At 54.4% G+C, this 12,105-nt stretch overlaps 1 protein-coding gene across 1 annotated transcript in view; it reads left to right on the forward strand.

The window, feature by feature from the left end:
- NCOR2 (nuclear receptor corepressor 2) overlaps positions 1–10,606 on the forward strand; it is a gene marked incomplete at both ends in the record, with an annotated part of 30,657 nt that extends 20,051 nt beyond the window's left edge. The window contains 10 exons of the mRNA XM_010021802.1: positions 381–515; positions 625–787; positions 1,321–1,751; positions 3,459–3,602; positions 3,761–3,903; positions 4,208–4,401; positions 5,925–6,074; positions 6,365–6,510; positions 7,687–7,740; positions 10,379–10,606. Coding sequence (XP_010020104.1) covers positions 381–515; positions 625–787; positions 1,321–1,751; positions 3,459–3,602; positions 3,761–3,903; positions 4,208–4,401; positions 5,925–6,074; positions 6,365–6,510; positions 7,687–7,740; positions 10,379–10,606 — 1,788 coding nt within the window. The remainder of the gene's footprint in view (positions 1–380; positions 516–624; positions 788–1,320; positions 1,752–3,458; positions 3,603–3,760; positions 3,904–4,207; positions 4,402–5,924; positions 6,075–6,364; positions 6,511–7,686; positions 7,741–10,378) is intronic.
- Between the last annotated feature and the right edge of the window lie 1,499 nt (positions 10,607–12,105).

The raw sequence follows: 12,105 nt of genomic DNA on the forward strand, positions 1-12,105 counted from the left end.
GTTGCATTTCCCATGGGAAGTGGTTGGGCAGGATTCCCTTAACCAGTTCAGGGCTGTGAGCTCTGCCAGAGCAGATGGGGGGAGCCCAACTTCATTTTCACTCAGGAACCAGCCTGTTGGCTCCCTCAAATCAGACCCTCTGAGCCTCCTTGTTGGGAGGTTCCTTGCTTTTCTCCCTTCTTCCCCAAAAAGGACAGCCATTCCATGATTTTCCCAGGTTTTGTCACACCGGTTGCCCCTGTTTGTGCTGCTCCAGGTGACCTTGGATGGAGTCATGCCCTACCTGCTCTGCAGACACTGATTTGAAAAGCAGGTGGTGTTACCCAGGTCAGGAATTGGTGTGTCTGCAGCCCTTTCACTGCCTTTCATTTGGGTTTCAGGAGGCCCCACGCACATGACCAAGCAATCGGGATCGTCTGTGTCCGAGCGGGAGCGGGAGCGAGAACGGGAGCGGGAGCGTGAAAAATCCATCCTAGCATCCACCACGGTGGAGCATGCACCCATCTGGAGACCAGGTAGGCTGGGAAGGAGCCTGGCACCACGCCTTGGGGCCTGTGCTGGGTGGACATGGTGTTTGGACTGTAAAACACAGAGCTAAAGAAGCCCTTCTTTGTGATTGCCCAGGTACGGAGCAGTCCAGCAGCCGTTCATCCTCACACTCTCACAGCCACCAGCACTCTCCCGTCTCACCCCGCACCCATGAGACCATCCAGCAGCGCCCCAGCGTGCTCCACAACACGAGCATGAAGATCATCTCCTCGGAGACCCCCACCCCTTCTGTCCTGCGGTATGTCCCCCCACCATGGTTCCTGCTGCTTGCCCAGACCCCCGCAGCGGCGCAGCCATGGTGGTTAATGAACGGTCATCACGTGGGGCACCTCTGAGGTGGAACAAGGGTTATTTTGGTTTTCAGTCTCAGTGGGAACAGGATTGGGGCTTACAAGGAGGTTGTGATGGGGAGAGGCAGATTTTGGTGCCCAATTCCTTCACTTTTCCTAGTGGGTTTTAGTGCTACCAGGAAAGAAAGCAGGAGCATCCCTGCACCCAGAATAGGTATGACTATTGCTGAAAGTGGAGTTATGAAGGTCTCTGAGACCTGTCCATGGGTTTGTTCTCTCCAGTAGATGTATCCAGGCCACAGCCAGTGGTGGAGGCTCCATCCGAGCCCTCCTCACCTGCTCCAGCATGGGCCAACCCTACACTCAGGAGCCCTGGGAGGACCTTGGCCTGGCAGGGTTGAACACAGGGGCTCTGATGACAGCACTCCTCTTTCTCCACGTGCTTCTCTCATCTTTGCCTTGTCTTTGTTTGCCTTTCCAGATCCTCCTCCACCACTACCACATCACCGATCCGCTCTGCCGCCTTCCCCTCGGCCTCCACCCTGCGTTCCTCCATCAGCTCAGCGGACGGCTACGCGACCCCAATGGACCCAGCCATCCTGCAGAAAGAGGCCCCGAGGGCACGGGAAGCCAAGGCAGAACGACCCCAGACTGACAACGTCTTCACCTCAAAGCTGCCAAGTGGAGCCAACCTCGAACAGTCGCCTTCACCCATTAAAGCCATGGAGTCAAGACCTTTACCCGCCTCTGGACCTGGTTCTTCTCATCACTATAGCAGAGGACAGGGGAAAAGCCAGCAGCACCATCACCCTCTGGACCAGCAGCACGCAGCCTCGGGCCCTGAGCAGCACAGTAGAGAAAAGAGTCAAAGTAAACGCTTTTCAGTGCAGGAACAGGAGCTCCGAGCACTCGGTAAGACCACCACAACAGCGGCCAACTTCATAGATGTGATTATCATGCGCCAAATGTCTTGCGATAAGGGGCAGCGAGAAAGAGGCTCGCTAAGTAACGACTCCCCTAGTGCTGGTAAGAAATTGGAGGGGAGAGGTGAGAGAGCTGTGGCCTGAAACCTGTTTTATTTCATGGTTTCTTATTTTTAGTTGCACGTTTTGGCTCTTGGCTTCATCAGCTCCCCAAGCATTCTTGTCCCTCTGCTTCCCGGTTGTTGTGTTATCCCAGACTTTTTTATTTGTGTGTGTTTTAAGGACCTTCCCTCCTCCCACCCTCTTGTAGTTTTTCCCGTTGCCAAGTCGTGTTTTGCAAACATTGTTCAGTTCCTGGTATTGCTTTTTACAGACAATAGCAATTTGCTAATTCTGATTTCCCCATCATTCGGAATTCCCAGGCAGTCTGTAAGGAGCAGTTGTGGGTAATAAATCAAACCAGCAAAGCAGAGAGTTAGGAGTGTGAGTGGGACAGGGCTGCTGGCCCTCAGACAGGCTCCTCCCTGCACTGAGAGCCCAGGATCTCAGAGGGCTTAATGGGCTTCTGCATGATGCAGCTCAGACGGGGTCCCTTCACTTGGGGTGACCTCGCTCGGGGTCCCAGTGCTGGATCCTGCACAAGAGGGCAACGTGGACACAGTTCCCATGAGCATGCAGGAGCAACAGGCAGCCTGTGTGGATCTGATGGGATCCTATCTGCAAGTTGAAGCATCTGCCTTGGCCACCAGCTCAGGATGGCTGGGGAGGAGAGCTGCTTTCACTGGTGCATCCTGACCCACCCATCTCACCACTTGGTCACGTCTGGTTCCAGACCCTTCTGTCATTGAGCTCTAGGTCCAAGGACACACCTCTGGGCATGGTGTGCTGCTTGGCTGAGCTTTTCCTCTGCCTTTTTCCCTGGCAGCAGTGTTTCCTCCAGCTGCATGTTGTCATGCTGCAGAGCAGAGGGACAGCTTTTCTACAGCCGTGAGCTTACAGAGAGGAGCTGGTGTTCCTCAGAACTTTAATATTGGTTAGGGACCTTTCCAGAGCATCGCTTTGGAGCTGGCATTAATGGGGTGACGGGGGATGCTGCATCCCCATCTCTGGCACAGGAAGGTTCTCCGTGGGGGTCCTTCTCTTCCTGTGCCTCAGGTATGTGCAAGGTCAGTGGCGCTGGGGCACTGGGGACCCTCCAGTCGCCTGCCAGATTTGCCTGAAGTGGCTGTTTCTAGGAACTGAGTGTTACGAGGGTAAAGGTCTGTGGAGGCAAAAGTCATGAGTGTTACCAAACGTGCTGAGCTGGCGAGTAGCACTGTGGGACTCCTCCAGGACTCCGTCCTCCACCCTTGGTCTGTGGAAGTGTAACTCGTCCGAGCCTCGCTTTTCCCTCTGTTAAAAGGTGCTGGTGGTGACTTTTCCAGCTATGCCTGTTCTGATGCTGTTTGCATCTGTGCAAAGGCCTTAAAAGGCAGAGAATGGTCAAGAAGATGCTTTGCCCCTGCAGTGTGTGGATCCGCTGTCTCTGGACATCAGAGGTGGTTCCAGGGGTCCTGGCAATGTGACCTGCCAGGTCTTCCCTCATCTCTTTTCAAGCCCCTTTGCAGAACACATGACTCTACCCACAAGTGATGGTTGCCACAGTGCTAGGGAAAAGCCAGGTGAACTCCTGTTTTAATTCCCTTCTTTTTCCCAGGCTTTCACGGAGGCTACAGCCCTGAGCGGATGGAAGCAGTGAGTCCTGTGAGCTCTCCCAGCCTGTCCCATGAGAAAGGGGCCAAGCTGCTGCAGGATGTGGAGAAGGGGCATGGGGAGCATGACCTGAGGCAGAAACAGCAAGGTGAGGGCAGGGGCTGGCAGTGCAGGAGAGCCTGAGCTAGGATGGGGGGGCTTTGTCAACCAGCTCTCACTCACTGCCCAGTGCTGAGCCAGGATGGGATTCAGGCAACAGAACACAGATGTCATCTCACACTGGTTCTCTTCTTTGTGCCCCCCCAGGCCCGCTGAAGGCCTCAGCTCCTGAAGCAGCCCACCTGCAGCACCTCCGGCAGCCCGACGGGCCCCAGTGCCAGCCCCTGCAGTCCAGCCAGAGCATCAAGGGCATGAACCAGCGGGTAGTCACGTTGGCCCAGCACATCAGTGTAATTATCCTTATTACCGCCTTCACACTGGGGTTCCAGGGAGGAGGGAAGAGCTGATACGTAGCATGTCTGGTAGGGAAGGGCTGGGAGTGATGCTAGAGACCTCAGCACCTCTGGTTGGGGGCTGGTGGTCAGCCTTGTGTCTGCATCCCCAACAGGCCCCTAATGAGAGCTGCTGCAGGCAGGAGGCAGAAGTTACATCCCTGCAGGGACAAACCGGCCTCATTCTGCTCGCCCTTATTTGAGCCCAGCAAAGCAAGAGAGAGAAACCACCTCTATTGCTGACCTGGGTTTCTCGTTCTAGGAGGTCATCACACAGGACTACACTCGCCACCACCCGCAGCAGCTCAACTCCCACATCCAGGCCCCGGTGTACACCTTCCCCGGGGCCACGTGCCCCGTGCTGGACCTGCGCCGTGCCCCCAGCGAGGTGTATCTGCAGCAGCAGGATCACACAGCGGCCTCCAGGATCTCCCCACAGAACGAAGGGGGCAAAAGGTGAGCTCAGAGAGTCCAACCAGAACTGGTGCAGATGGGTTTCTGCCCACCCGCTGTGCCAGTCTGAGTTCAGACAGACAGGGCGACCCCCAGTAAGGGGGTGCATTGGGCAGGCTGGCATTTGTCATTGCTGAATTCGTGCTTCCCAGCGTGGATCGCTTGCTTACACAGCCCAGAGTGTAAAACTGCTTTCTGATCTGGGCATTTCTCCCCTGTGATGGTGCCTCTTGCCATCCCTCTTGTCTTAGAGATGGTCTCTAGACCCCTTTAGAGACCTGTGCATCATCCACTTCCCCATCTGGCCAGTGCCACAGAATAGTTAAGGCAGGAAGGGACCTCCTGAGATCATCCATCCCAATGCCCTGCTCTCAGAGCCAGCTGGAGCAGGTTATCCTGGGTCATGGCCAGTGGAGTTTTAAGTATCTTCACTCACGGAAACTTCAACGCTTCTCTGGCCAACGTGTACCAGCATTTGAGCACCTTCAGAGTAAAAAACTGTTTTCTGTTGTTGGGATGGAATTTCCTGTATTTTGATTTGTGCTTCTTGCCTCTTGTCCTGTCACTGTCCTCAGTCCCTGGCACAGGGTGCAGTGACCTCTCAGACCACAGCTGGTTCCAAAAACCCAAAGCAAATGTTTTCCGTTGGTTCACAGTTAATTTTATCTTCATTTTTCTCAGTGAATCAGAAGCTTGCTAGATACATGTGCCTTGTCAACTGCAACTGTCCATTTCAGGCACCACCTGAATTTCTTCTAAAGTCATTTTCAAAGCCTTGTGCTGATAACAGAGACCTAAATCCATCTGGGAAAAAACTGGTGGTTCCTTGACAGTAAATGGGATTAGGACCAGGCAGAGCTGGGAAGAACCAAGTTGGCTTTATAACATGAGGGGAGAGAGCCGAGCCCTGGCCACCCAGCGATGGAAAAAAAACTGGGGGAAAAAAGAAACCACAGAAAGAACAAAGATGTAAATTCCCAGAACTTGCCATGAGGAATTCCTCATGGGCTCGGGCCTGGCCGTCTCCCAGGTGGTGGCCACAGGCAGGCATCAGGGAACTGCACCGGTCCTTTTCAGGCTGCCCCAACACCAGACAAGGTGGACGGGAGGTGGTGGGTTCTGTCCTCCAGTGTAGCCACAAACATGATGGAGAATCAAAAGCCGTGTCCCCAGAGGGTTAATGTCACAGCCCTCCAAGGGATTGAGTCCCTGCCAGCCAGGAACACTTGGGCTGAGCCAGCAAGTCCCAGGACTGGTCCCTCCATCCCTCCTGGGCAGCTGTGTTTTGGTGTGCTGCCTGGGAACTTGGTCCACGTTTGGGTCAGCGCCGCTCTGCATGCCCGCAGTGCATGATGCACAAGCTGTGCTCTTCCTCCTGTTCACATTGAAAGGCACCATAAGCCCGCAGGGGTGTGGAAGGTTTGGCCTCTTGCCCTGCTGTTGGGAAGCTGTTTTAACCCTTCTCCCCCTCCCGACCCCGAGCTGCTTGTGCCGAGACAGAGAGTTTTGTCATGAACCCATCGCAGGTCCCCGGAGCAGAGCAAGGCCTCGGCCGGGAGCGGTGCCGACAACTGCATCGAGCCGGTCTCTCCACCAGACGGCGTGGGAGAGTCGGAGCACGCCAAGAGCGCCACGTACCCGATCCTGTACCGCGAGGGCGAGCAGATGGACCAGAGGTAACGCCGCGGGAGGGGATGGTGGGGACAGCACAGGGATGTTCTCCACGCTCGCCCTGGCCCAGGCGGCTTTTCTTGCAGCCCAAATCGCTGTCGCATCCCGGGTTGCTGTCGGGGCTCTTCAACACTGTGTGGTACCTTTGCAGGGATAGGGAGAAAGGTTGGAGATATCAAATGTCTCAGCAGCCCCCAGGCTGATTCTGAGAAGTTACACTAAGGGAAGAGTCTCTCTATGGGGACATTGTGAACTGCACGTTGCAGAGGTTTCAGATGGTCTCTTGCTTTTGCAGGATGGGATCCAAGTCCCCAGGAAACAACACTCAGCCTCCAGCTTTCTTCAGCAAGCTGACTGAGAGCAACTCTGCCATGGTGAAGTCCAAAAAACAGGAGATCATCAAGAAGCTCAGCACGACCAACAAAAACGAGACGGAGTACAGTAAGGACATGTGGGGACGCGAATGCAGGGCACCAGAGGGGAAAAAGCCTTGAGGACACATGAAGCAAAGGAGATTTGGGAAAGGGTGCTGATGTGTTAATGGCTGGGAGCTCCCAGCCAGCTCTCTCTGCATCGTGTCATGGTTTGTTGGGAAGTGTGAGGTCTAAATGCTTCCTGGGATGAGCTGTGCTGGAGCTGGGAGGCTTCCCAGCCCCATGTCTCCTTGCTTTAGGGCTGTCAATCCCACCCACACCAGATAACCTCAATAGGAAGGAAATAATGAGCTGAGCATGGAGGAGACTTAAGAGCAATTGATATTTTAATGAATGGCCAGTCAACCTGAATCCTTCCTCCTTGAGCTGCATCTCCCCCAACATGACTTTAAGCCCTACATCAATATTGGTATAGCTCTGTAAGACTAACCAGGCTGGCTTGTATTAGAAATTCAGCCCATTCATTCATTAACCGCTAACAGAGTAGATGGGATCATAATTTAATTTAGCCCAGCATTATATAGTCAATACTAATTCAATTTGAATCTATCTTACAACAGCTGCATTGGATAAGAGGGACCAAGCTGTCTCGACTCCTGCATGATGTTACCATGAGCCAACAGTATTGTTATGCCCCTTTGGGGACATGTGGCTGAACCCTGTGACCTTCCACACTTTCCCTTATCAAGGGAAAATACATAGAAATAGGAAACGCCTTTTATTTGATGAGAATTGTTGTTATTCTAAGGAAAGTGATATCCAAGTCAAACAGCTCAGCTAAGAGGGAAAATATTGATTTAACATTTCTCCTCCTCCTCACCCTCCCCACTGCCCAGATCTGCTCCATGGATGTGGGGATTTGAGCCTTTGGAAACCCCATAGGTGGGAGAGATGATTTGATGTGTAATCCAAAGGGCTGGAGGGTGGGAGGTCAGTACTGAGCACAAAACGTCACTCTCTGGGCTCTGCTTTTCTGCACTTTCCCAGCTGGCAGGGCATGTCCACTGTGGATCTCCCAGAGTCCTGGTCCCAGCCAGCACCCATAGCCCCAGCCCAGGGGAAGGTGGGCTGCTGCCAGGCTGGGTGCTGTGACAAGGGACACTGGGATCCTGTGACTGGTACTGCAGGTCCCTCCCTGCAGATGCTGCTCTCTGTATTGAAGAGCTTCTTTGTTTTTCTCCAGATGTTGGGCAGCCTGGGACAGAGATTTTCAATATGCCAGCGATTACCGGAGCAGGTAACTCCCTGTACCATATTCCTGTACCATACCCCATTCCCTACAGGGCTTACAGCACAGAGAGCAGGAGACTGGTAGATAAAAACATTTCCTTTTTTCCTTTTGCTGTAATACTGATAATAACAGTTGCTGTGAGGCTGAAACCTTGGGACACGCCATAACTTGCTGCTGTTGAGTTGGAGACAGTGCATTGTAATTCCTTGGAAAGCATGTCAGAGTTTGAGGAGAGGTTAAAAGTCAAGCAGAGCTTGGCCATCTGATGCCAACAGAGGGTTAAACTACAGCAAGGTGGACCTTATACTTGGAAGAGAGCACCCTGCTTTTGGTGGGAACTGTGGTCACCCATGGATGAGTAGGAGAGCAGTGGTGAAAAGGAGCATGAGGGTGGGAAGCAGGCTTCGTTGCAAAAGCAAACTGGGGTGAGAGCAGCACCCAGTAGCCTTGAACTGAGTGTTTGGTGAACTGGCGATGGCTGAGGAGCAAGAGGAGGTGTTACATGGGAGGTGGAGGAATGCTCAGGACAGTGGTGCCAGCAGCATGCTCAGTCCTTGAGGTGCTTCAAGCATGGGTTGACCCTGGTTTCTCAGGAGCTGGGAGGAAACATTGAGCTGGTGCCCAGGTCTGGCCATGATGGTGCTGCTGGTGCCGTGCAGATGGGCTTTGTGGCACATGGGACCCTGCTGCTGTGCAGAGGGTGCAGCTCCTGATGGGTTGGGGTTTGATCACCCAGTTCTGGTGGTGGTATCTGAGCGCTGCTGCAGGAAGCCATGGTGGGCTTCAGCAAGTCCCTGACCCTAACCAGCATTAACCTGCCGGCCTGCCTAACCGGGGGGTTCTCTGGCTAACACTGGGGCTGTACCCCAAACCCCGAAGAGCCCCCTACTCTCAGGGAGAAAGGGCCCCAGACACCCATGGAGATGTATTTGCTGTGCTGAGCATGAGGACCACCATGCAGGAGCTGAAATGGTGGTTTAGGAGTTTCCCCAAGGGCACTGCTGGGCCCATGGCTTTCAGCTAGCTGGGAAAGGAGAGGGGACAGCTTAAGAAAGAGGTTTTGGCAAAGAGGGGCAGAAGGTGGCCCTGCAGAGCTGGGTGACCAGCATGGGCTTCCCTGAGACCAGCCCCAGGGAGACAGTGAAGGTGATCAAGCTCTTGCCACCTACTGCAGCGATGTGCACGTGGGCTTGCAAATGAATGAAATGAATCCCCACTGAGGAGTATTAATTGATAATTAATTAATAATGCTCTCCTACAGCAGCAATGCCTTCAGGTTGTTAGTTTTAAGTACGAGGAGCAGCAGCTTTCCCACAGCCAAGGGAGGGAGGTGCTGCAGGCAAGGACTTTGCGTGGTAGGAGACCAGGCACTTCAGTGGTGTGAGACCACTCCCTGGTGTGTGTGTTTGGGAGATGGAGCTGGCTCACAACAGCAGCTGGGATGAGAGGTTGCAGCCAGGCAGAATTTGAGGGATGAGGCCCAGCTTCCTTAGAGCATCCCCTGGTTAAACCCACTCCTGCTATGCTGGGGGAAGGCATAAAGGCAGAGTGTAGGAAGCTAAGGACAGGGCTTCCTGGAGGGGACCAGGAGAGACCCTACCTGTTATAGGGAGACAAGTGAACCCAGATCCATCCCTTTCCAAGCAGAGGGGCAGTGATCCCAGTGCGAACACCCCTGGGATGGGATGAGCTGGGGGAAGGGGGGTGTGTGTGCTGGCAGTGGGGCTTCCCTCGCCAGCCTGCTGGTTTCGTGTCTGTATTTTGCCCTTTGCTTGTTCCCTGTAACCGCCACATCAGGAATGACGGTGGCGTGGCTGAGCCTAGTGCCCTCTGGTCCCTGTGCGGTGCTGCACCATAACTGCATGGCTTGAGACTCACAACCACGCGGACACACCACTTGCCTCTGCATCCTGTCCCGTAGCCCCTGGGGGGGCCACCGGCCTGGGGGGAGGAAGGGAGCGGGCTGCGTGATGGGCAGGGAGCTGGCAAAGAGGGACAGAAGGACTCTCCCCTCTCCCCAGTATGGCCCCATTCTGCAGGCTGCGTGCCCTCATGCAGGGCTGCCTGCCTTTGCTGCCTCTCATGCCATCAAATCCAGTCACTTCTTTCCAGTCAAGTGGTTTCTGGGGTGCCCTCTCTTCCTTCCCTGAATTTTCCTCCATGGGAAACTGCCCTGGCCTCCAAATTCCTGGCACACTGACTTCTGACTTGTGTGTGCATCCATATGGACCCCGCATCCAGGTGACCCTCCTCCTGACCCCATGTTGCGAGCACAGCCCCCCTCTTCCTACAGTCATACAGTCACTCCCCGTGCTCAGTGACAACCCATTCCCCTCTGCCATCCTCCAAGCCCTGCCTGCCTGCAGATCCCAAATCCCAGACTAAGTCCCATCCCATCCCACCGCCAGCCCCTGCCAAGCCCTGGGGCGGGATGGAGCGGGGAGGAGGAGGACGGGTGCATTGCAGCGCTTTAAAGAACAAGATGACAAAGTTTGTTGCTTTGCGAGAATGTGCTGACTGTTTGTTTCTTCCCTTCTCCCTTGTCTCCTTTCTCCCCCTTTCCCCATCCCCCCCCAATCTTTCTTCTCATTTGGCTCCCTCCCATCTCCCATCCTCTCTCTCCTCCCCTTCCCGTATCTCCCAGGGCTAATCAGTTGTAGGAGCCAGTCGGTCCAAGAGAATTCCAGTACCAACATGGGGTTGGAGGCAATAATTAGGAAAGCCCTAATGGGTAAATATGACGAGCAGTGGGAAGAGCGCTCACCTCTCAGTGCCAATGCTTTTAACTCTCTGAATGCCAGTGCAAGCCTGCCCGCTGCTATGCCCATAACTCCTGCTGATGGACGAAACGAGGACGTGCGCTCCTTGCCAGGTCTGCAGCCCTCTCCACCTTCGCTCTCTCTGTATTATTAATTCTCAGCCTTTATACTTGGGGGTGGATTTATTCCTCCCCTCGTTTTTGTTCATTTTGGTTTTCCTTTCTCCCCTCCCCGCCCCAGCTTTGAGCTTTGTGAATCCGCTGATTAATCCCGGTCTTGTTTGATGTTCATTTAATAGTCTCAGAAGGTGCTGTTGCTTTCTCTAAAACCACTGACTGTGCTCCTGTCCCCGTTTGTTGTTTTTTAATATCTCCTTTTCCTTTTTTACACAATATAAGGTTTATGGGGGGGAGAAAAACACACACTTAAAAGATGGAAGCCATAAACCTAAATAGCCACCCCAAACTGTCCATAAACCCCGGGCGGGATCGCTGTTCCAAAACAAGGGAAGGAGCTGAGAGGGGTTGAGGGGGGAACATGGGGCAAGGTGGTATTTCCCTCGCCACGCCAGGCTTGGGACAGCAGGAACTGAATGCAGCCTGAGAGGACTGGATGGGACCTGGGGTGACTGGAGCAAGAGGGAGAGCTTAAGGGAGCTCAAAGGGAGACAACTTCAGAGCTCGGGTCTGGAGTGAGCTGCCCAGTGAACCCCACTGGGGCTTGCAGAGGTGTTTGGGCACCACAGAGGGGTCTGCTCAGCTTCAGGGGAGGCTTGAGCAGAGCTCGAGGGTTGTTCTGCAGAACCCCAGTAAAGGATGAGGAGGAGGGGGACCAGGGATGGATGGGGGAGTGTTTGTCCCCACATGCCTGCTAAGGGCAGATTGCCACCTGCAAGTGCCTGGCACAGAGCACGGCAGCCGGTGCTGGGGGTCACCGTTGGCAATATGGGCACAGAGCCCCTGCAGCTGAGGAGCAGGCTCCTCGGGGCACACGTGCACCTTCCTCCAGGTCAGCTCACACCAGGCGCTCTTCAGCTTGTTGCGGAAAAGCTTTTCTGGCTCCTGCATGAAACCAGCTTCTTCCAGCCATGCTTCCCCATGCCCAGAGACAGCTTGGGCAGGCAGGGGGGGATGCAGAGCCCGTCCATCCCTTCCACTCTGGGAGCTCCCCCCTGGTTTACCTGGGCTTATGTCCCCAGCAGAGGCCCTTTCCCCTTGAAACCTTTTAAAAGCTGGATAAACATCACCAGGGATTTTACTTTAAGAACGGATGAAAGACCATCCTGGCCATGTAAACCATGGGAACGGGGAATGTGCTCAGGGCTCCAGCACCCATGTAGCTCCTTGGTAGCAGCACATGGAGCTCCCATCCCATGACCCTTATTTGTGGGCTAAGACATGAGCTGGCTTGGGAGCAGACCCTGCAGAGAAACAGGCCAAAGCCACATGGCTGCTCCTGCCCCAGATCTGCTCCATGGGGTGGTTGGTAGCATCAACCCACAAAGCAGAGAGCAGCACAGGAGGCACAGAAACCTCTTCCTGCCCATTGTGCAGAGCTCACCCCATCACCCTTCCCCACCATGGTGCCACAGCCCCTGGGCTGAGCTGTTCTC

The sequence above is a fragment of the Nestor notabilis genome, unplaced genomic scaffold (assembly GCF_000696875.1).
Source record: "Nestor notabilis isolate BGI_N333 unplaced genomic scaffold, ASM69687v1 scaffold8669, whole genome shotgun sequence".
Classification (NCBI taxonomy): domain Eukaryota; kingdom Metazoa; phylum Chordata; class Aves; order Psittaciformes; family Psittacidae; genus Nestor; species Nestor notabilis.